Genomic DNA, 25,397 nt, shown 5'->3' with positions numbered 1-25,397 from the left:
TGTTGCATAACACGATTTTCAATTTAAGCTTGCAATCTACTCAGACCCCTAGATCCTTTTCACAGGTGTCCTCCATCTTATACTTGTGCTGCTGGTTGTTCCTGCCTAAGTGCGGAACCTTACATTTGTCCCTATTGAAATTCATTTTGTTAGTTTTGGTCCAGGTTTGCAGTTATGTGGCAGTGTTCCTTGTGAAAGCGCCAGGCAGTTGAGAATAAAAAAATTAGGAGAAGTGCAAAATGCAGAGGACAACTCTTTTCTGGGCCACACATTTGTTGCAGAGTTGAGGAACAGATCAGTTCCTATAAGACTATATTGTTAGCATCAGCTCTCTGTAGCAACTAAGAATATGTTGGGGCAGGGGGATAAAAGGTTGACTAAAAGATGTGTAAAAGCCACCAATAAAAACAAGAGCACCCTAAAAGCAAGAGATAATTCCTAAAAATGAGTACTGAGCCCCCAAAGCGTAGCAAAAACACACACAAAACCCATGTTTTTGCTGCTTTCCCAAAGAGAGTCAATTCAACCAATCAGGTGGTTTTCCCTTGGGAAAGAATTTCACAAACAAACATGAACACGCTTACATTTAAAAGGTCTGAGTTTTACTGAGCCCACACATTTCCAGTAAATGTGTTTACGATTTAAAAGTAGCTGAAAATTGAAGGTGTGCACTTTGCTGAAGAAAACTGCATCCATTGATGGGCCAGCTGACTCCACAGTAGGATTTGTGCCACAAACCCAGCAAGCACCACTAAGACTTGAGACTGGAGCGCCAACTCATTAGTGTAATAGCAGTGGGATGTGTCAAAGCAGAGATGATGCAAAGCGGATCCCAGTCTCAGGAGAGTTGTGTCATCTTTATTGCTTTCAGAGACTTGTCATCAAAGATCCACAGGCCAGGCTCAGAGGAACCAAACCTCATTGGTGGAGAGATTCTTCCTTGGGAAGTGATCCTCATTCCCAGCCAATCTCTCTTATGGCTGTTGTTGTTTAGCCATTTAGTCGTGTCTGACTCTTCGTGACCCCATGGACCAGAGCATGCCAGGCACTCCTGTCTTCCACTGCCTCCTGCAGTTTGGTCAAACTCATGCTGGTAGCTTTGAGAACACTGTCCAACCATCTCATCCTCTGTCGTCCCCTTCTCCTTGTGCCCTCCATCTTTCCCAACATCAGGGTCTTTTCCAGGGAGTCTTCTCTTCTCATGAGGTGGACAAAGTACTGGAGCCTCAGCTTCACGGTGTGTCCTTCCAGTGAGCACTCAGGGCTGATTTCCTTAAGAATGGAGAGGTTTGATCTTCTTGCAGTCCATGGGACTCTCAAGAGTCTCCTCCAGCACCATAATTCAAAAGCATCAATTCTTCGGCAATCAGCCTTCTTTATGGTCCAGCTCTCACTTCCATACATCACTACTGGGAAAACCATAGCTTTAACTATACGAACCTTTGTTGGCAAACGTCTTATGGCTAGCACAGGGGAAAACACAGCTGATGTCATTGCCTGATACCTCACATCACCCATTCAAACCTCCTGTAGGTTCTAGGCTTGGCCTCAACAGACTTTTGAACTTTGCAGTTTTTTGAGACAACTTTTTGAGTTGTGTGAGAAACCCACCACCCCTCTGCAGTGTAATGGCTTTTTCTCTAAAATAGGAGTGTGCAACCATGCTTCCATAACCCACAGAGGATATCCTCAGAGAAGTGTTTTGTCTTACATCCCTCACTGCTTGCAAAATATGCTGCTCAGATGAGGAAAACACATAGAATACCAATGCTCAGCATGGCACATTTGCCACCATATGGCCATCTGTCACTCATAACGTCTTCTTCCTGGCAACCTCCTCAAACATTATCTGTTCCCTTCTCTGGGCGAGAGTAGGGAGGGAAAGAGTCCGTCCAGTTTGTAGAAGCAGCTTTCTGGGGGACACCTGCCTGGCCAGCAGATGCCGTCCCATCTCCAGGGAAGACCTACACAAGCATTTGTCATTCAACAAAGAGCACACAAGATGCGTTTGGGGCTGGAAATCGCCCCGTGCAGCAGTCTTTGTTCTGCATGAAAGAATTCTGGCTTTCAAGCAGCCAGAGATGTTGCGTAGGAAAAATGATGGGTAGACTAATCTGGATATACTTGTAAACAAAAACATCAGTCTATTGTCTATTGGCCAATTCCAACGCAACAGTTTTTCCATAGAGCTGTACTTGTAAATACACCTTGGGGTGGCATTTCTCAAAGAGGTGCACAATATTTCTGATTCAAAATTGGAAGGATACGTAGAGCAAGCACTCAACTCATATAATGTATATTGCTGCTGTAGATTCCAAGGTGTTTTTTAAAAAAAATAAATAACCTGTTTTTCCCCCGAGCAACGCAGTCAAATGCTATCCCCAATGAGCTCTTGATCTCCATTTCCATCATACATAATACCTTTTTGCTGTTGTCTCCAGGTTGGGGTATGCTTGAACAGACAAACAAGCCTTAGAATCCAGACTTGACACCTTTTAAAACTGTGCAGTCATGGAAGTTAGTGAAGTCATGGAAAGCCTCAGCAATCCGATCAATAGATGAGGAGAAACTCCACCATTAATTAAATTAGCAAATTTTGTTAGGACCTGGGAAAACTGAGAGGGATCAGATACGTTTCAGTTAACATAGGCAAAGCTTGTAACTTTCTGAAATAGCTATTTTGGCACTAATGGAAATTTAGATCATCTGCTTTCTGCATGAAGTACCTAGCCAATTATAATGTAGAAAACCATTTATTTCTAGTTTAACTACTTTTGGGACAATGTGTTGTGGTAGTGAATAATATAATTTCCCTCCTCCTCTCTCTTTTATGGATTGTGTATTCTTTTAGAAATCTTAATATACTTTTGAAAAATAAATAAATTAACTGCTATGGAGAGTGTGTGGATTTGTCTCCCAAGGGAAGCAGAGAAATTATTTATTTTTATTTTTTATTTTTGGAACTGCTCCAAATCACAGCCTAGCTTCTTTATGGTCAAATGCATTGTGCATTGATTTCCCAGGGGTCCCACTAGGTGACCCTGCAAATGCACTAGCAGGTACCATGGGGAACCACCTCAATAAAGGTTTACCAAAGCCCCTACTAGGTGACTCAGCAGTCATTGGTTGGGGGCTCCTCCATCCTGAAGCAAAAACACTCTTGAAATCTGCTTGCTCACAGCCTCCAATTTCTTGGCTAGGAATCAGGAAAAGCCTGACTAAGCTAATGACGGGTCACGGGCGGTGGAGCAGGTATCACAGAAGGCGATTCCCACTCCCGCTTTAATGAGAGGAAGCAAAAGGCATCCCAAGCAAATTATGTATACAGTAAGCAGAGAGATTCCTCAGGGGACATATTTTAACGGGCTTAATACACATCTGTTGTTGTTTCCTGGATGACATTACAAGCCACAAGTTATTTAAGGAGTAACGTCCCTAAGAGAGGACTCTATGAGGCCGTAATTGGCTTTTCATTGTGATTAAATGCTGAGGCTTTTGGCGCTCAGGACGTTATTTCTACTCTTGGACAGAGAACAGGAAGAAGCAATAAACTACGAGAAAGAAAAAGGGGACAAAACCAGAAGGGATAAATGCTTTCCCTGCATCATGAAGCTTGGAAAATTCCATCTTGATGTGTTCATAAACCCATTACTAGTAGATGCCTGGAGGAGAGGCCAACAGTGGTCTCAGAACACATTATCAAGAAAAAGGTATAAGAAAATTAGTAAATTAAGTATTGATTTGGCTGGTGGCACCAGGTTATCAATTAAGGAGCCTTTGCCCTGGAGGAAGGGATGCTAATTCAGACACACTCCAGGTACTAGTAACCTTGATATTTTTTTTTACCTTGTGACAACTAAGGGACCTATATTTTTCCCCTCTGCATTTCCTTCCTGGACAAGCATTTGCATGCCTTTCTTCACCTTTGGGATGAAAACAAAAATGGCTGGCTGCAGTGCTTCTATTGTGATGAAACTCACTGGTACAGAGCACGGGCACCCCTTTTTCTGCTGCCCATGGCAGCCATTATGTGCTGGAACCTCAGGCACTATAAATGCTAAACACCACATATCAATCTTCCCCAACCTGGCAGCCTCTTGATGCTGTTGGACTCCAACTCCCATCAGCCCTAAACAGCATGGCCAATGGTCAGGAATGGTGGGAGTTGTAGTTCAAAACATCTGGAGTGCACCAGCTTGGGGATGGTAGCCATACTGTATGGCCATCTGCTGAAGATTCTTTTGTGCAGGCTGCCCTGTGCACAACTGTTGCCACCTGTGTTAAATCCTCTTTCACTGCAAGTAATTCTTCCTACATGCTTGTTTCGGTGCTTATGAATGGAAGCAGCATTGTGGAGGTCTTGAGTGTGGGCCTCCTTGGAGCAATAATGAGATGGAAAGTGCAAGTTGGCACCAGGGTCCTGCTCCATACCCTTCCCTCTCTTTCAACATCTCTGCTATCTCTCTGCCTCTTGGAAGCCACAAGCATCCTCTTGTTTGGATGATAGACTGAACAGCAGACACATGAACACTTGAGTTAGTGCCTCCTATAAAGTATTCCATCTTTCAAAAAACCAGCCAAAGAGATGATTCATAGCCTGTCACTTGAAAGCATGCATTATTTATAGGGATTTCAAAACAACTCCCATTCCAATGTGTCTCCAGATTAGGTTGTAAAGTGCCCCCTTTTGCCGAGTCGCTCAAGTTGTTAAGTCCCCCAGCTGCAATCTGCAGGATGTGATGAGAAAAATGCTGAAGACTTTTCAGGTCTCTCTTTCCCCCTGACCCCATTTTTTAAGGATGATTATTATTTTTTGCAATCAAACAGGAAATCAAGGACACCAACATAAATGACTAAATTCAGCCCAATTCCATACATGCTTAATAAGATGCCAGTTTGCATGCACCTTTAAGCAAGCAGACTGGCAGCATTCAGAAATGGCTCAAGATATATCACTACCTGAGAGGACAAACACAAATGGCTTCCCCTCCCACGAATTAGCATGGAGCACAGCCCATGGAGACCTTCTCCTGTGCCAGCCCCACAGTTCCCATTCATTTCAACAAGGCTTGAACAGAAGAAGTTACTGAAAGTCATGGCTGAGACTTTCCAGTGGTGGCTGGTACCCACTGAGACTTGTAGGGTGAAAGGTACATGGTACATGGAGAAAGAACCAATGACAGATAGAGATGGAACAAATGAGAGGCAGAGCCAACTCATTCTATTTTTGCCCCATCCTCCTTCCTGCTGAGTTCTACAAGGGCAAAACTGAGACTACGGAGGGGGAAGCTGACAGCTAGTGCTACCCCCAGGACTGGCTATGAATAAGAAGGCAGGCAGGTAGTGAGGAGCTGCCTGATTGCAAACTGAGGTTGGTGAGGTAGAGTCCTCTGTTTGGACCAGTGTCCAGTTCTATCTCCCATTAATACAACCCACAACCTCTGCCTGAAGTGAGAGCTGGTTCTTCCTGCATGGCTACAATTCTCAAGTCTGTAAGTTACGTGATTTCACCACAGTGGACAGCAAGACAAATAAGGTGGGTTTGGGCAGAAGGTGAACTGCAGGGGAACGAAAACAGTGCCGCATGAGACAAATACAGGAAGAAATAGAAAAGGATGCCTTCTTATATCCAGATGTTGTTGGGCTCCAGCTCCTATCAGCCCCAGCCAGTATGGCTGGTAGTCAGGGATGGTGGTAGCTGGTCCAACAATATTCTGGAGGGCTGTAGGTTCCCCATCCCTGCTCTGCAGCTTAGCTTGGGAGATCCTAAGAAAGACAAAGGCCAGTTATGAATTGCAGACCCATTTCTCAATGTGTTTCTTCAAAGCCTGGAGCTGTTTAGGTTTACCTCCTCTGCTGCCTTTAATCTTAGGCACACAGAGAGAGAAGCATTTTCTTTCCTTTCAGGCCTGCTGTTTGGTATCTTTGGTTTAATTTTTCAAAAACAGTCTCTTCAAAGAGCACCATTCTCCTCCTGGGAAACTGGCGGGAGATGTTGGGGCTGGAACGCAAGTCGCTAAATCCCACTGCCCTTCTTTTCTCTCAGCTGCTGCATGAAAGCAGGCCATCCCCTTCCAGCTCAGCATCTGCCGCTGACTGTGCAGTGCTCTCCTTGAGAATACCCAGCACACCTACTTTGCTGGGCAGCTAACTAATTAGATAATGTCTCTGATTCACTAAGATGCAATGGCTGAGCAAACAAAGAGCACGTTGCACATATGGACACTCTGTACTTCCAGTTTGGCCGTCTGGCTCAAACCAGGATGTGTAGGAACTGCAAAGGTGGGCATAAAAAGCATCCATTTATTACTTAAATAAATAAGCAAAGGGCCTTTAAACTTTTGTCCCCCTGCCACTCACCTCCTCATTTTGGAAAGGTTCTATTACAGCTTTCTCCAACCTAGCAGCCTCCAGATGTTTGGACTACAGTTCTGATCAGCCCCAACCTTGTTGTTGGCGGCATCCATCTGTCTTGAGAGACAATCAAGTGTGCCTTCAGGTTACTGTGTTAGCAACAACAAAGTTGCCCCCTGGGACGCAAGCCTGGGTACTGGGCTGCCCAGAAAACAAGATTCCTCTCTTGGCCTTGCTGATATGGTCCAAAGGAAAGCAGAGCAATATGTTTGTCACTAACTTGGCTGTAGGAGTTGCCAGAAAGAGGCATACAAGAAGCTATCTGAGGGGCTCAACTCCAAATTTGTGTAGGGTTCACTCTTTAGCCTTTTCTTCTCCCAAAGATATCCCACAAGGCATAGTTTTCCTTCTCCTAGCTTCCCAGGTTGACGAGCCTCATCTGCGTCCCATTTCCCTCTACAGCGCATGCAGAAAACACCTTATTGACCAGTGGACCCACTATTGGCCTTATCTTCTCAGTCCACCAGAGCCTGTCTTCACATGTGGGGGAAGTCTGTATCTCACCAAGGATTTAAGACCCATCAGCTACCTTCACCTGGGTTAGCCGGCCAGTCTAAGCTGTTTCCCAGGGTGTGGCCACTGTCACATGCTGACAGCTTCAAGGAGCCACTAACAGGAGCTGAGCGCAGGTTGGGGACCAAAGGTGGACAAACTACCCCAGAAGGAACACAGTTTTCCCCTCCCCTAACACCCCGTACACCCCAGCACGTTTGTATTACCTAAGGGGGGAAACAGGCATAAAGAAATAAACTAACAACTGTAGCAAAGTGAAATATTTTAATGATTAACAAATCCCCATATAATTTACCTAGATATCAGATGCCTATGCAATCCTGGAATGTGCTAGTGTGTTGTTGTTGTCGTTGTTGTATTTATTACCTGCCCTTCATCAGCAAGTCCCAGAACAGGTTACAACAGCTAAAAAATTCATAATGAAAACAATTAAAACATATTAGAGTCATGGGAATTGAAACTTGTTTAAGATTGTTGTCTTATTATTGCAATGTTCATTATATTGTAGGGAAAGGGCTTTTAAAAAAAAAATGCACACATTGTTGAATGGGGATTCACCTGTCTTTATGGGTCTCATAGACTGTGTGGTCTTGGTTGTATTCTTCGTTCAAGAGGTTTAATAACTTAAGCAAGTCATGCTTTGCATGCAGAAGGTGTGAGATTCAAATCCTGTCTGAAACCCTGGAGAGCCACAGCCAGTCAAGGGGAGCAATACTGAGCTGTTTTCTAGAGTCCCTACATAAATCACATCTGTGCCATAGAACAGGGATGGGGAACTTTTTCTCTCCCAGTTCTGGGAGCCACATGCCATGAATGGGTCAGGCCAAAATAAAAAATGTATGGCGCAACACATGTAAATTTTACCTCTGTGCAATCCCTCTCTGCTCTCCACCCACACAGGCAAGAGGCATTATCAGAGCTCAATGACACATTTCAGCCAGGCAAAGCAAGGGCTGGCATGGGAGTCATGGGGTCTGGCTGGGGTGTTGTGCAGGGAGAGTCCTGAGAACCAGATAGAGATGCCTGGAGGGCCACATTTGGCCCCTGACTCTGAGTTTCCCCAACCCTGCCCTATAATTCCTCCAGGAATTCTCTCCAATACACTGGGGTACAATGGCAGGTGAGAAAACGGTTTCCTAGACGATGAAAGTTGCACTAAGTCAAAGCTCCAGAGAAAAGCATGCCATGCAGGAATGTGTTAGAGGGAGAATTTGGAGGAGTGCAGTACGGGGTTTTTTCCCCCAAAGCAGGAGCAATAATCTCATTGCCAGAGCACCAGGATAACTGAGGGAGCCTCCATGCTCTGGCAAGTGAATGAGGTGGAAGTTAGGCTTTTGTTTGTGATAAACTAACATAGAGGGAACTGGATAATGTTTGGAAATAATCAGAGGCTGGGTACTTCCTTGCTTTTTTTTTCTTTATAGGGTCCCTACATCGGGCTAATAGTTTAAACAGCAGCATTTCTCTGCAAGGTGGTTTGCATTTCTAATCAAAAGGTCAAGGTTGCATTTTAGCTGAATGAAGATATTTTTGTTAAAGTTTAATGTGTGAACCTATGCGGGCAGAGGTAGACACTACTGCTATTCTGCTAGGATCCGTGTAATGTTATGGAGCAGCTTTGTGGGGGGATAACTTTTACTCTCTTGCTCTTTTGTTTAGATCTGAAAGGTGTGGTTTCTGCCAAGAACGATATCCGCGTTGAGATTGTTCACAAGGAGTCTGCCTCAGGCAGAGAAACAGAGGAGCACCCGACGATCAAGCAGCTGATGGTGAGGATTTATTCTCTCTTTCCTTAATCTGTTGCTCTGTCTAACCTTTGACAGTAATGAGCACGGGCGCAGTGCGGTTCAATGCGCAAAAGCCCACCAAAGGCAAAGTATGCTCTTCTGAAATCTCACACATCGCTCAGAGCTGTTAAAGTTGCTGTTGGAAACTCCCAGAGTGCAACTTTGCTAATGAAGACAAGAAGCCAGGAGAGGTTTGCTACAGAGCACCACAGCCTTCAGTCTCTGATAAACAGAAAGGCCTATCCAAGCCCTCAATAGGGAAATTGATGTGGCTGCAAATGGACAGAGAAGGGGAAGCTAAACAACGTAGTAGTAGTAGTAGTAGTAGTAGTAGTAGTAGTAGTAGTATTAACAACTAATTAGGCACTAATAGCTTAGCTAGACTGAAAAGGCCTCCTGTACAAGATAGATAGATGACGAGTCTTTCATGGGATATATCGCTGGCCTCGTTACTGTCAAATCACCACAGCTGAAAAAGTGGTATTGTTGATGAACTTAAGAACAACCTTGTTGGATCAGTACCAAAGGCTCATCTAGTGCAGCCCTCTGCTCCAACAAGCAGAGCCTGAGTCGCACAGCACTCTCTCCACTCACTATTCCCAGCCACTGGTATTCAGATGCATGTTGCCTCCAGCAATGGGGTCAAATCAAAGCCATTGGGACTATCAGTCATTGACAGTAGCCAGCCAGTAGCAAAGTTTGCCCCAACTTAATGCCTTTCTGGCAGATTTGTGATTTTTTTTAGGAGTGGGCAGATCACCCGACTACCAATATGTGTCATTTTCTGTTTGGCCCTTCATAAATCTGTTTTACTGCATTGCCATGCACATTGATCTGTATTTTATTTTTTTAATCCAGGCCCAAATGCATATTTTAATATATGAATATGTAATATCACCCCCCGCAAAATGTAAATATGTATTTTCTCTCAATGTATGCATTTCTAAATGCATTTTATCCTAAAATATGCACTGATAACCTCGTCCTCCACAAGTTTGTCTAATCCTCTTGGAGATTCAGTTGATGCCTGCAGTCCCAATGACCTCACCCTCTCCTTTCTCTCAGAGATAACCCAAGACAGTTTGGTTCCTGGTGCTAAGGAATCTGAAAATGTTAATCCCATGGTGTTAAAAATTATATAATAAATTTAAGAAGTTGGCAAATTCTGCTCCCCACCCCACCCCAATTCTGTGCTTCAAAATCTGCTCCCTGAGGTGGGCTTCTTCACCATGCCTGGGGTAGGGCAGCCCTGCTCTCTTTTTATAGGGCCTGGTGGACCAGGATTGGTCCTGGAAGTCAGCTGACAGAGTACTCGGGCAGTCTGGTACTGCCCCTTCAAAGCACAGAGCTCAGTATTCCAGGCTTGATATGGAAACAGACTGCTGGTGATGCAAGACACCAGGGCCTGACCGCTGGGAGTCCCATGTTGAGGCACCCGGTTCCAGGCACAGCTATATCCCAGGATATGTTTGGGTAAATTCCTGTGAATTCTTCTTAGCCATCTTATACTGAGGTCAGACCACTGATGCATCTAGTTCATTATTGTATTCCACCTTTGGAGTCAGCCTGCTTCTGAATACAGTCATACCTCATGTTACGTTAGCTTCAGGTTGTGCATTTTCAGGTAGCATCCCGCGCAACCCAGAAGTACCAGAAAGGGTTACTTCCGCGTTTCGCCACTCGCACATGCACAGACGCTCAAAATGACATCATGCGCATGCATTCTTTTCAGCTTGTGAACGGACCTCTGGAACGGATCCCGTTTGCAACCAGCGGTACCAGTTGCTGGTAACCACAAGAGGCGGGACAGCTGTTGTGCCCGTGTCCTGCGTTTGGGCTTCCCACAGGCATTTGGTTGGCTACTGTGAGAGGAGGATATTGGACTAGACTGGCCATTGGGCTGATCTAGAAGGCTCTTATGTCAACTCTGGCTAGCAGAAGCTCTCCACTGTTTGAGACAGGAGACATCCCTAGCCCTACCTGAGATGCCGGTGAATGAACCGGGGGCCTTTGTCCTGCAAGGCAGGTGCTATACCACTGAGCTACCGCCTGCAAATGAAACTTACACATGCAAGCTTCCAAGAGTTGACAAGAGTTAGGGAGAAATGCTCATAAAGCTGGCTGAAGAATTGGCCCCATAGGATTTCTCCGATCTCTACTGTTGCTAATACATGGAGCTGTAGACTGTTGTTTCACCAGCTCCCTGCGACTGCTGTGTTCTGCATCCAAATGGCAGCTTTGCTTTCCGCCTGCCGATGTCACGTTATAAATGACTAATACAAGCAAAACAAATGGAAAGAACACTGAACCGTAAAAAAATAAACCCATCCAGCCATAAAAGCAGAGAACAGATGCAAAAAAAAAAAAACCAGGATGGGAGGGAGAGAGGAAGCAAGCAGACTGATTTTAAGCACACCTCCAACCATTACTACCGCAGGCTTACAGCCACCTTTCGTCAACATTCATTCATTTGGGCTGGGAAAGGGTGCTCTGTGAACGATCAATGAAATCCCTGGTTTGAGAGGGGATGCTTTGTGGGGTGGGCAGAATCGATTTTAGATGGTACACATGTACAGAGTGGAGCCCTTGAAATCAGTTTGAAAGGAAGCTAAACGGCGGAGGCGTCACGTTGCTTTGTTATTCTGCTGGTGCTGCTTCTGAAATTGCTGTTTTGTTTCAGTTCAAAGGTCCCCGTAAGATAGAGACCAACATGCTCGTTTCTCCTTCTTCCTCTGTTGTTTTCCCCACACCCAAATGGAAGTTGGTAAATAGAAACACCCAGATTGTTTCAGCCTGGAGCAAAAGGCCAGGATAAAAAAATAAATAAGCAAAGTAGCTATTTTAGTGTTGCATTACGGCTGGAGGGCTGCGGTTCAGTTTGCATTTAGAGGCAAACTTTTCTAATCCGCAATTCCTGAAATGATACATAAACCAAAACCACAGCCGTCGTTCAAGTTTCTCACTTTTCTGAATTTCACAGTGCAGTTCTTCAGCCAAGTACTGGGCAGAGAAATGCACTAAGGTAATGTGTGTACAAAGATGAAAATATTAGTGAAAATAATGTGCAAAAGTAAACTATATTAGGGGACATTGCTTTTTTGTATTTTTAAAATTGCATTTTTAAAAAGGTGCACGTTAGGCAAAATTCACATTAAATTGCTGGTGAATTTTCATGACAACATTCAAATAAAATAATAATAGTGAATAGTTTTCTAGCATGCAGTTACAAGTTACAAGATTTAAAAAAACCATAAAATCATTCCAATTGCAATGGTGTGTTTTTTGGGCTGAACTAGACAATTGCTAGGTATGTAGACACCTGCTACTACCTGTGTTCCAGTCAGGGGAGAGAAGAGACAAGCCTCCCCCTATTCATGTTCAGCCTTCCTGATAAAGACCATTGAATGACCCTCAGATATTCAGGTATTTAGAAGGGCTATGGACTCTTAACCACTTACACTTACACACACACACTTATGTTGCAAGTCGCCCTGAGATTAATTTTAGCAGTAGATGCCTGAGAAATTAATTAATCAATTAAAAGAAATCACAAACTGAAGTGGCAAAATAAACGTGAGATGGGGAGAATGAGAAACAGATAGAAAGCAAAATGGACAGGTTTGCTTATCCCCAGTACTTTTTTTCTGGTAGTACGCAATTGTATGCAGGGTTTGGTTTTGTTATTCAAAGTTGGAGACGGTCCAACTTTCAGCCCCATCTCACTGAGCTCTGAGCCAGGAGCTGGAGAGGGCAAGAAACTGGAGGCAGCTTCGAAGGCTGAGCTGCTGCCGCTTCCTTACCCCAAGTCAGTGTGGATGCCCCCCCCCCCGAGAGAAGCCACCCAAAGGACCGGGAGGAGCCTCTCTCTCAGCCTGGCGTATACCCCAGTCCCCTTGGCCGTGGAGTGGGAGGAAAGGAAAACCCCATGAGCACTGAGCAGTACCCCCTTTCCCAGCGCCCACCATGACGGCCCTGTTGGGCTGGTGGCAGTGAGGCAAGCAGAGCCAGGTGATATGGGAGAGGCTGGGAAATGCAGGTGGGCAGAGTGCTGTTGCACTCATGTCCAGCTTGCAGGTTTCCAGTAGGCATTTGGTCAGCCACTGTGAGAGCAGGATGCTGGACTTAGCTGTTGTTGTTTAGTTGTTTAGTCGTGTCCGACTCTTCATTACCCCATGGACCAGAGCATGCCAGGCCCTCCTGTTTTCCACTGCCTCCCGCAGTTTGGTCAAACTCATGCTGGTAACTTCAAGAACACTGTCCAACCATCTCATCCTCTGTCATCCCCTTCTCCTTGTGCCCTCCATCTTTCCCAACATCAGGGTCTTTTCCAGGGAGTCTTCTCTTCTCATGAGGTGGCCAAAGTATTGGAGCCTCAGCTTCACAATCTGTCCTTCCAGTGAGCACTCAGGGCTTTCCTTAAGAATGGATACGTTTGATCTTCTTGCAGTCCATGGGACTCTCAAGAGTCTCCTCCAGCACCATAATTCAAAAGCATCAATTCTTCATTATTCAGCCTTCTTTATGGTCCGGCTCTCACTTCCATACATCACTACTGGGAAAACCATGGCTTTAACTATACGGACCTTTGTTGGCAAGGTGATGTCTCTGCTTTTTAAGAAGCTGTCTAGGTTTGTCATTGTTTTCCTCCCAAGAAGCAGGCGTCTTTTAATTTTGTGACTGCTGTCACCATTTGCAGTGATCATGAAGCCCAAGAAAGTAAAATCTCTCACTGCCTCCATTTCTTCCCCTTCTATTTGATGGGCATACAAAATGGCAGACAAAAAGCCATTCTATTAGGGGAATTTTCTTGCAAAAAAAAACCAACCATGTTCATGAAGGATTTTATTTTTTTTAAGTCACAAAAATCTGCAGTAATGTGGAGTACTAAATTTAAGATCAGAAGACTGAGAACCAAAATTGACAGATCCATCCGTCCCTAAATAGTAGGCACTCTCCCCAAGAATAGACATTCTTCCACTGCAAAAGTTTGGCTGGAACTCTGCTCTTAAAGAGGATGATGAGTCCATCCTTGCTCTATGCAAGATTTGATGCCCTGAAGTTCTCTCTTTTTCTCTCTTTGGGATACTACCCCTCTTGATAGCAGGATCTCAGTGCTAATGAAGATTTCCTTCCAGATCATTAAAAAGCCTCTGTGCATTTCCTTCTCATTGCTCGCTACGCCACGCACAAGCTGCTGCCTTCAGCAATAAAACGTCCGTCCTGTGCATCCTCAATAAGAGCCTAATAATAGTCTCCAAAATTTGTCAATGAGCTGACAGATCAAGTTAAAGAATCCAGCCTCATTAATGAGCAGCTATGATGAATTCCTGGCAAGGGAGCAAGCTGTACAATGATGGCACAAAGGTAGCAGAACAACTGAGCCAGGGGTAGACTGAGCCAGGGGTTCTGGGGAAATGGCAGTGTGGGGAGGCGGTGACTCCAATCACGACTCTGACTCAACAACCACACGCCAATCCTTCTTTCTTGGAGGTCTGTCATCTGCACCCATCGGCTGCCTGTCATAGTTAGCATCTCTAGGTGTTGCAAGCAAGCTCCCACCACCACCTTCCACACCGGGCTGGCAGGACTAGCTCGCAATATCTCAAAAATGATCTTGCATAGCAAATTTACAGCAGCTGAAGACATGGGTGTTGCCTATGCAACTCCCCTATGCAAGACACTTTCTGGACACAAACTGTTCAGGCAAACCACCACGGCTTGTTTGAAATGGCTAGGAAGGTTCCTCCCAAAGCTACGCTGGACCAAGATATTCCGCAGCTGCCCAAAGCAGAGCCCAGTATAATGATCCTTCTCCAGGTAAGCTGCAGTGACAATGATCTCTGCAGGGTGTCTCTGCCCTGCCACATGGGCTGCTACTGCTTCTCACACTTGTTTTCCACCCAAAGAGAGAGAGAGAAAGGGAAATCGCGCACCCAAATGCTCTGCCTCCATTCTTAGCAGGCTGCCTTCAAGCCAAATCTCATTACTCCCTGTATTTCCTGGTCACATTTCTAACCTCTCTGTGTCCCTTTGAATTATCTCTCTGCCCTCTCCGATGTTCACAACACCTCGCCATTTAATATCAGCTGTGAGTATGATTAGCATGCCGAGTCCTCTCACATAGAGATCATATAATGCAGATGTTAAATAGGAGCAGACAGAACATCAGCCAACACAGCGCTCCATTAGATGACACCTCCCCGGCACTCAATGCATTACAGAACACCATTACCCTTTCTGCTTGTCCTTCACGCGTTTCTCAATCCACGCAACAGGGCTCGCTTCCAAACCAGCCTGAATTACCTACAGGAGGCTTGGCGAGACACCATCCAAAAAACTTTGCTGAAAATCTAAAGGTATTACATATAGCAACCGCACCTCCCTTCAATTGCTAATATTGTAATTCCATCAGAAAAGCAATCAGGTTTGTGCTATGTAATTTGCTCCTTCCCAACACGATGGGTCGCCCGTTGCTAATGTTTTCTTTGTCCCCTAGGAAACTTCTCTTAATGTTTTCCACTATTGAGGTCCTATTGGATAAACACTGCCAGGATCCCTTTTTCTTCATTTTTTAAAAAAACAGTATCACATGCTCATTCCTCTCCACTGCTTTTGCAATCAGCACGACGGTTCTCAAACCCTTTTCCTAATTAATAGTTAGCACACCTAGATGCAGTCTTACTGCTCAGGCTGCCTGCTTGAAATGCAAGTCATATTTGTTCAAGTCAGTCTCCCTCCCTTATTATATTTATATATATTTTACCTAAAGTATTTAATTGCACTACAATTGTATAAAGAGGTACTTATAGGTTCCTGGGGCAGTTCATTGCTCCGTGGGAAAGGACATGCTAGGAGCATGCAAAAGATCCCTGGTATTGCCAGTTCAAATGATCCAGTGCCAAATAAGAAGGAGGGAAGACCTTTGAGACCATGGAGATCTGCTGCTAGTTAGAGTAGACTATACTGGAATCAATGGACAGCCATCTAACCTTGGAGTAAAGCAGCTTACAGTGTTCTGCCCACTATGGGTGGGGATCCAGCTGGCTATCAGAGCTTCGCACAGCATCCTGCACAGTGCTTTGCAAGCCCAAATGATCAGCCAAATCTGTGTGGGCAAAATCAAGCCATGTGACATTACTGTGTCATCTGGTGATTGACAGTTGGGAGTCCCCACCCACCTGTCAAACTTGGCCTGCAAGAGGTGGAGTAGGTCTCACTGGATGGATCCAGTTCCTCATCTCTACATTAGGAGGAGTCAGTGACAGCAAGACCAGCAAAATCTGGGGTCAAGAGATCCAGTTTCCAGGGTCCATGGACAAGTAAGCTGGGAAAGTGGCAGTGATCTGCAGACAAAGGTCAGAGTCTGAGTGGTCTGGCCAAGCAGATTCAGGGGTATCATAAGCTCAGCAAACTCCAGATGTGGCATGCTGAGAAGGAACTGGAGCTGCAGGGAGGGCTGAAAATGCAAGAAGCAGTCCCAGGGTGATGTACAGAGCTGTCTTTCCTATTGGGCTTACTGTCTTGTTGTGCCAGGGCGCTAGCCTCTCAGGGGTGCCCCAGCAAGTGGGGAGCTGAATGGCTTTGCTGGCAGCTTCCCCTTTGCCTGCACGCCTGCCAGCTGTGCTCCATCAACCATGTGGCTGGTGGGCATGCAGCTTGCCTCCCAAGCCTCCGCGGGAAGAGAGTGATCCCTGCAGAGGCTTGGGAAAAGGTCGACAACTCTGGGAAATGGGAGGGGGGCACCGGAAGGATCTTTGCACCATGGTGCCGGATATGCTTAAGACGACCCTGGTGATGCAGTTTGTTGTTGTTGTTGTTTAGCCATTTAGTCGTGTCCAACTCTTCGTGACTCCATGGACCAGAGCACGCCAGGCACTCCTGTCTTCCACGGCCTCCTGTAGTTTGGTAAAACTCATGCTGGTAGCTTCGAGAACACTGTCCAACCATCTCGTCCTCTGTCGTCCCCTTCTTGTGCCCTCCCCAACATCAGGGTCTTTTCCAGGGAGTCTTCTCTTCTCATGAGGTAGCCAAAGTATTGGAGTCTCAGCTTCACGATCTGTCCTTCCAGTGAGCACTCAGGGTTGATTTCCTTCAGAATGGATAGGTTTGATCTTCTTGCAGTCCGTGGGACTCTCAAGAGTCTCCTCCAGCACCATAATTCAAAAGCATCATGCAGTAACACCAAGACAGCCAGTGTAGTGTAGTGGTTACAGTATTGAACTTGGGAGATGAGGGTTCAAGTCCCTACTTAACCTTGAAGCTTGCCAGGTGACCATGGACCAGTCACTGTCTCTTAGCCTAACCCTACCATGCACAGGGTCATTGTAAGAATAAAATGGAAAGAGGGAGAAGAACCATGCATGCCACCTTGTGCTCCTCAGAGGAAAGCTGAGTTTAAAATGCATAAACAAACAAACACACACACACTTTCCAGGGAGTGTGTTTTTCCACACATTGTTTCAGAAAGTGCAAATTTGGTAGGTTTGCTTTTAAGTGCAAACGAAATCAAATTTATCTCAAATCCCTAGGTGTAGCATAAGTTGCAAATGAAGTATGGCAGACAGAACACCAGCTAAATCAGAAACGAACACTCACCAGACCTCTAGTAACTGGGTTGTGTGCATATTTTGCAATTTGTAAAAGTGCAGGATGTGACTTCAGGAGCAGCAGTAGTGGACAGCAGTGCTCCCAGCAGCTGAATTGGTGCTGCTTACTAGGAAGAAGTGGGGAGCCAGTAGGGAGGTTGGTGTGGGGCAGAGGCAGAGGCAGGAGCTGGCTCTGCCACTGTATTTGTACTGCACTGACCTCCCTGCTGCTTCATCCCTCTCCTTCCTGGTAAGCAGCAGTGGCTCAGATGTTGGGAGGTCAGGTGAGCACCACGCCATTGACTGCTGAGGAGCAGATTCCAGAAAATCTCAGCCTTTGTACATGAAAAAAAAACAACAGCCCTTATTCTAGCCCTTATTGTTGTGAAGCTGTGCTTGAAAGCATGTGGGCCTTAAAGCCAGATGAAATACATTAAGCTGCTGTTACAATAGGGTGAGCTGTTCCACATCAACAGAACTACTCTCATCTTTAGGATGGGATGATAATTTCTGTCTCCTCTTCTCATATACCTCCTCTCTTTCCTTCTGACTGTGGAAGTCAGAGCTTGATCTTTGCCATTTCCCCCCCCCCCCCCGTTTTGAAAGACTCTGCTGTGTGCCATACATGTGTGTGTACTGTACATGTACGTAACACGCATGCAATACCATCCATGCCTGCACACAACACACACCCCAAGTCTGTGTTATGTCCTTTTCACCCCACCATTTTTCTTTCACTTTCATTGTCAATAACTTTAAAAAAAAAAACAGAGAGAAAGAGATCAAGTCTTTATTGATTTTAGAGCTGTAATTAATTTCATCCTTTCCGCCTTTGTCAATGAATTCTCTGCCTCTCTGCCTCATAATCTTGTGCAGTTAAAGTGGATTGACTCCAACTTCACCCCCTCCCTTTGACACTGCATATCTTGCCATCCTTTACAAGCCTCAGGTGCCAGGTCCTGAAATTACTTTGGATCAGGCTGTCACTCACTGAAAGTCTACCTCTTTGGGAAAGCTGGATCTTCCCAGCAGATGCTAGTAATCACATTAATAGCCTGGATCTTTTCAGAAACCTTATCATCTCACATGACCCAAAGCAACCCTGGATAGCCATCAACTGTGTTCTAGATCAAAACACTGCTCATTTGGAGCTGTAGGAAGTGTTCTAAGAAGCTTCCCCACAGTTATTGCAAATTTGTGGGGAGAGAGAAAAAGAAGGGAGAGGAGATGAGAAGGATCAGTGACTGGTGCACAACATATTTCATGTTTAAACCAACAGCAGAGAATGGAGCAGGCTGTGCAATAGAAAGCTGGTTGGTATTTGTTTGGGGAGCTATGATCAATGTGAGCCTAGTAGTACCATGAGCAACAAGTGCAACTTTTACCTTTGTACTGTAGGCTAGTTCCTATGCGCGCGCGCACACACACACACACACACACACACACACACACACACACACAGCCTATCCTCCATCTAGGCAACAAGAGTCATTATCACAAATCAATGATACCTTCCAGGTAAACAAAAAACCTCAGAGAGTATGAAGCAAATCTGGTGAGAGGTGTGGTCTGGATAGAAAGGGTGTGGTTTCCCCCTGAAGGGAGTCCCAAGGGCCAGTTAGAGGCACATCTGGCCTCTGGACCTGAGGCTCCACACCTGTTTTAGCTTAAGAATGCTTGAGCCTCTCACTTTGTTATGAAAAAATGAGCTGTTCTTGCTTCTTTATTGAACAGGCTACCTCTACATGTCACTTTGCTGATAGGAAGCCTTCCATCCTTGCAGGTCAGAACTAGCATCATAGATCCAGCCACAACTATACAGTGACCACCATCAGGACACTCAGTCAGTGTTTGATGTAAATGATTGGGGTTTTTTTTAATGTCAAAGGGCATGATTATGCAAATTGCAGAAAGTTTTCAATTTGTTACCTAACTCTAAAAATGCAACGTGGAGAATGAAAAGGTATCATCTCAGCTGCACTGCTGGCACATTAACAACTGCAATTGCCCATTAAACGCTTGACTTAAATGTGCCTGATTGTAATGGGAATTTGCCAGACAGGATGCTAAAGTAGCGCATGTAGAAGTGGAACCAAGACCAGGTTGTAAATGCTTGCAGGATGGGCCACCCCAGCATTTTTGCCAAGTTTAGGGTGTGACTTTTGCTGCTGTACTGGAAACCACAGTGAAAGTCCAAGTGCCCAGTTAACACACACTCACATAAAGTTTTGTTTTGTTTTGTTTTGTTTTGTTTTGTTTTGTTTTGTTTTGTTTTGTTTTGTTTTGTTGGAACAAGAAACAGTGGCTTTTTTCAAAGTGGCCGAGTCCTGAGCATCACTTATTTCACTTATTGAGTAGTTAATGTGCATAATAACCAGCCACTGTGCACACTCACCAGGCTTCAGGAAGTATATGTCCAGAATCCTTCTGTAAAGAAGGAATTGGGCACATCTCCCGGTCAATATACGTAAGTAATGTGCTTACCGTATTTTTCGCTCTATAACACGCAGATTTTTTCTCCTAAAAAGGAAGGGGAAATGTCTGTGCGTGTTATGCAGCGAATGTGTGGTCCCTGGAGCCGAAAAATGAGGCAAAAATCAAACCGCGCTTCAGGGAGAAGGGAGCTCCGTGAGAGAGGAAGTGGCAGCTTTCCTGCATTCTGCCTCAGGGTCTTACTGCCCACCCTCTCTGTTTCGTTACTGTGTTTGCTCAAATGGAACAAAGAGCAGGGAAAGCCCCTCCCCTCCAGGCAAGAAGAGAGGAAAGGAAAGGAGCGTCCCTCCTTCTATCCTCTCCCTGCTCCGGAGGGAACAATGTTTGTGAAGGGAAGAGAGATTACAGGTTCGGCTTAAAATTCTGATTTGACTTCCTGCTTTTTGTTTTTGGAGACACACAGCATTCAAATATGCTTTCTTCCATTTAAAAGGATGAAATCCTTAAACAGTGTTTTGCCTGTAAATTCATGCGATCTGGAAGATTACAGTGTCTGTACCTCTTAAGGGATGGCAAAGCTTAGGTTTCGCTGCTAAATAGTTCTTAATGCAGTTAAAATGCTTTCTTCTGTCATGCTGGTGGGAGGGAGAGGGAGGGAGAGAGAGAGAGAGAGAGAGAGAGAGAGAGAGAGCGCACGCTGGCTGGCTTGGGTGGGTGGGTGGGGGGAAACTTTTGCCTTCCTTTCCTCACGTTATAGCCCTCTCCTGCATTCTTAGCCTTCTGTGTTTTTCCTTCCCTCCCCACTTAAAATGTGGTTACAAAGCATGGATCCACATGGATCCTCAGGATCTTTGCATTGGGTCACCCCAAATTCACCATCAGAGCACACAGCATGTCCATGGCTACAGCCTGCCCCCCCAAAATCACACACCCATTGTTGCCTGGGGCTGCAATGGTGCAAAAACGTGGTTACAAAGCATGGATCCACATGGATCCTCAGGATCTTTGCATTGGGTCAGCCAAAATTCACCATCAGAGCACATAGCATGTCCATGGCTACAGCCTGTCCCCCCCAAAAAAAAAAATCACACACCCACTGTTGCCTGGGGCTGCAATGGTGCAAAAACGTGGTTACAAAGCATGGATCCACATGGATCCTCAGGATCTTTGCATTGGGTCAGCCAAAATTCACCATCAGAGCACATAGCATGTCCATGGCTACAGCCTGTCCCCCCCCCAAAAAAAAATCACGCACCCACTGTTGCCTGGGGCTGCAATGGTGCAAAAACGTGGTTACAAAGCATGGATCCACATGGATCCTCAGGATCTTTGCATTGGGTCAGCCAAAATTCACCATCAGAGCACATAGCATGTCCATGGCTACAGCCTGTCCCCCCCAAAAAAAATCACGCACCCACTGTTGCCTGGGGCTGCAATGGTGCAAAAACGTAGTTAAAAAGTATGGGTCCACATGGATCCTCAGGATCTTTGCATTGGGTCAGCCAAAATTCACCATCAGAGCACATAGCATGTCCATGGCTACAGCCTGCCCCCCCCAAAAAAAAATCACGCACCCACTGTTGCCTGGGGCTGCAATGGTGCAAAAACGTGGTTACAAAGCATGGATCCACAGGGATTCTCAGACTTTTTGCATTGGGTCACCCCAAATTCACCATCAGATCACATGTCTGTGGCCACAGCATGAAGCACAAAAATGATACGTCCACTGTTTCATTCAGAATATTTTTTCCCTTGTTTTCCTCCTCTAAAAACGATGTGCGTGTTATGGTCAGGTGTGTGTTATAGAGCGAAAAATACGGTATATTGACTGTATTTTGTTCATTCTCCAGCCAGTATGCATAATCTCCAACAGAGAAACTACTGTATAATAAAATACAATGCAGTATAAAAGAAAACTACAACATAATGCATAAAACAACTTTTAAAAACCCAAATGAAAACATAGAAGCACATTTTGAAACATCTTTTAGCGTCAGAGATCCTTTCCCTCTTCACCCCGCCTCTTGCAAGGCACATCCTGACCCTCACTATACAACACTATACAACACTATACAATCCCACTAACGCAAAGACATCCCACCCAAATTCTGCCTTACAGTTACACAAAACCACAGTACGAACTGCTTGTTCCATATCACTCAACCCATTCTACTCCCACACCTCACATGCATTCATCAGTACACACAAACACACCATCCCACCCAGGAGTTCCAATTATCTCCCACTACATCACCAATCAATCTTTCTACTCAACCTGAAATATATGACAAAAACACCAAGACAACAATGATACCATCCACTGACAGAACTCTATAAAATAATACAGATTGTCACCTGTCAGTCACACCCAGGTTGCTGTCTCCCACCCAGTACTCACACGCAAGGATGAATGGATGAATTGTGCTCCTTCCCCACCCCATCTCAAACATTTCAACCCACACAAGGAAGAGGGAGTGGGGAGCTTGCATCTATCAGAGTATGGTGGAGGCTGGCTGGTAGAGGGAACAGGAGCACTTGGCGCTACAACATTTTATTGCAGGTATCGCTTGTGGTGCACTTTTCTCGCTGCACATTTTGGTTACATCCTGCATATTTGGGTTGTGTCCTGCCCATATGTCCTGCATAGATGTGTGTGTGTGTGTGTGTGTGTGTGTGTGTGTGTGTGTGAGAGAGAGAGAGAGAGAGAGAGAGAGAGAGAGAGAAAGAGAGAGAGAGAGAGAGAGAGAGAGAGAGAGAGAGAGAGAGAGAGAGAGTCTGTAAGGATGATTATCCCCTCTCTTACAGAGTTATTTTTAATGTTTACTGAGCTAATAAATGCAAGGCAAGGCACTTGGAGCACACAGTGAGTGTTGTTGTTACTACAAAACAGCCAGCAGCAGCAGTCAACCTCTCTAAAAACAGCCAACTGCTGCCTTCCAATGGTGGAAGTTTGTATGATCATCAGGCTTCACAACACCAGCTTGTGCCATGGTGTAACTCGAGGACACTGGCTAAATTGATTAGCAAAGACCTTGTTTGCTCCAGGAATGGGGGTGGGGGGGCAGCAGCAGTTTTCAAAACAAAACAATCCCTACTTGGTTGCTGAGTTTGAGCCACAGAGTGGCTCTCTGGCTTAATCCCCAACTCGGCCACCACTCGCTTCCCAGTCTGACATTGTTTGCTGGCGAGCGACGGTGCCAGAAGGAATTAGGAGCCATTTGTCTTGTTTTCCCTCCACCTCCACTTCCCCACAAAATCTGGACATGCCCTTGTATTCAACGGTCCTGGCAATAAGTTAATGGCAGCTACTCAACTTTAACAGGTCTGTGGGTAGCTTTATCGCCAGCCATCTGTGTTGACAGCAGCGTAACCAAAGCTCAAAAGCATATTGGAATCTTTGGCCATATGGCGGCCAGGAAGGGAGAGCCAATGAGTCCAGGAGAAGAGTTTGCATTATATACAGAAGCAGGTGCCCAGAGAGGGAGGCACATCCCTTACCTGACAGCTAACAGGACAAGGTTGTCCTTGGGGTCCATACACAACAAGAGAGCCATGTTTCCATAGAATCATAGAACTGCAGAGTCAGAAGGGAATCTGAGGACCACCCAGTCCAACTCCCTGCAATGCAAGAATCTCAACGCAGGACTCCCAGCTGGATCATTAACACACGGCCATCTCTATTAAGGGCATTCCACTTTGCCAATGCAGACTTTATTATCATCTCCTTTTAGAAACATGAAGAACCATGAAGGCTGTCAGAAATAAATAAATAAATAAATAAATAAATAAATAAATAAATAAATAAATAAAATAATAATTTGCTAGTTACACCCCACCCATCTGGCTGGGTTTCCCCAGCCACTCTGGGTGGCTTCCAACAAAATATTAAAATACAATACAGTGGTACCTCTAGATATGAACGGGATCCGTTCCAGAGCTTTTCGCCGCTTCTGCGCATGCACGTGGTGTCATTTTGAGTGTCTGCGCATGCGCAAGCAGCGAAACCTGGAAGTAACGTGCTCCGTTACTTCCGGGGTGCCGCAGAGCGCAACTCGAACACGCTCAACTCAAAGCGTATTCAACCCGAGGTATGACTGTAGTCTGTCAAACATTCAAAGCTTCCCTAAACAGGGCTGCCTTCAGATGTCTTCTAAAAGTCTGGTAGTTGTTTTTCTCTTTGACATCTGGTGGGAGGGCGTTCCACAGAGCGGGCGCCACTACCGAGAAGGCCCTCGCAGCGAGGGAACCGCCAGTGATAACTTATACAAAGCTAAAAACTATTTAATGCTGATTTTAGGTGTTTTATTATGACTGTGGCAATTTTTTTTTATTATTGAGATGCGTTACTGTCAGGTGCTTAGAGGTTAAAGCACTAGAGAAGGCCTTTTCAGAAAATATCAGTCAATAAATCTCTCTAACCTGTTCCTCATCCCATTCTGCAAAACACTCTCAACACCTTCCCCTTCCCTTGATGCTACAAAAGGCTTTACTTCTTAGTCCCTTTTACCATCCTGGCCAGTAGACCAGTTCCACGTTGACTGCTGGGCCAAAACTCTCCCATTCTTTTTGACACCCTTCTTCCAAACATGTGCTTTGAGTGCTTCCTGATGAGTATTCTGTTCACGGGGATAATCTAGCCAAGCACTTTCCATTTTATGCTTTTCATTAAATCTCACCAACATCTAAATAGCAAAATCGATGCTTTTGTCAGCAGTGTGACATGTAGCAATAAGATTCCTCTTCCTGGTTTTGCTTCCCTGCTCCACTTGCCCACAAACCGCCTAGTTAGTTTCCTCATGAGAAAGCAGCACAGGCAGCAATTCAGCTCATAGGATTTTGCAGGTACATCACAATCACAACCAGGAAAAGGCATTTGAAGTTATCAGGTGGGTGACGGAGTTCCCTGTATGGAACTGCCATGCCCCTGTTACAGCAGATTTGGTCTCGATGGACAAATGTCATTGCCTGATATAAGGCACCTACATCTATTACTAAATAAACATGTGTAGTTTCAGGATCTCTGGGCTTGAACTCTGGGATGGGAAGGAAACCTAGCGAGGTGCTATGGGCTGCAGGCACACAGCACGCTCAGGCACGGAGGGATTATAGGGGTGGCCAACATTGCCCTCTGCAATTGGCTGGCAGTATGGAGCATCTGGATTGGCCAGACATGGTATAAATAGCATGATCATAGCAGTGAGTCAGGATTTCTGCCTTTGCCAGCTAAAATGGGCTGATGCTTGCTGCACTTCAAGTTCTCCAGCTCAAGCTGCTGATTTCAGTGGCCTTGAGATGGATGCTCCACTTTAGATTCAAGGATGGCCACTCATAGCCTTGTCATGGCCCTGAGTGACAGGACAGATCCTAGGAGGTCCTGAAGCAAGGGAACAAAGGGCATTGATCAAATCAATATTCCCCTTAAGCCAGGAAGGGACATTGACCAGTGGTCTCAAGTCCAATCGCCAGCATCACCAGGTGGACCAAGAGAAACTCCGCTTGAAATATAGAAAGTCACTGTCGGTCATTGTAGACAATTGGATCTGTGATCTGACTCAGTAGAACACAGCTCCCCATGATTCTAGAAGCCAGGGTCTGTGTGCAACAAACTCGGTGCCTAAGGAAGAAGTCTGCCAATTTCAAGTATTTTGGCAAGAGAGTAAGAAGA

The 25,397-nt window shown here is 45.4% G+C and overlaps 1 protein-coding gene and 1 long non-coding RNA gene across 4 annotated transcripts in view; one reads left to right on the top strand and one right to left on the bottom strand.

Annotated features, from left to right (window-relative positions):
* Nucleotides 1–25,397, top strand: part of KIRREL3 (kirre like nephrin family adhesion molecule 3) — a 761,553-nt gene that overhangs the window by 727,013 nt on the left and 9,143 nt on the right. For all 3 annotated transcript variants that reach the window (XM_081171663.1, XM_081171662.1, XM_081171664.1), the window contains one exon: nucleotides 8,587–8,696. In XM_081171663.1, the coding sequence (XP_081027789.1) occupies nucleotides 8,587–8,696 (110 nt within the window). The remainder of the gene's footprint in view (nucleotides 1–8,586; nucleotides 8,697–25,397) is intronic.
* On the bottom strand, nucleotides 3,937–9,921 carry LOC308574300. The gene is made up of 3 exons (XR_014002462.1): nucleotides 9,758–9,921; nucleotides 7,223–7,332; nucleotides 3,937–5,766 (listed from the first exon to the last, which is right to left on the bottom strand). It is a non-coding gene; the product is annotated as an uncharacterized lncRNA (long non-coding RNA).

The sequence above is a fragment of the Podarcis bocagei genome, assembly GCF_964188305.1.
Source record: "Podarcis bocagei genome assembly, chromosome: 15".
Lineage (NCBI taxonomy): Eukaryota > Metazoa > Chordata > Lepidosauria > Squamata > Lacertidae > Podarcis > Podarcis bocagei.
Note: the sequence above shows the minus strand (reverse complement) of the source record. Positions and strands in the feature narration are given on the sequence as shown.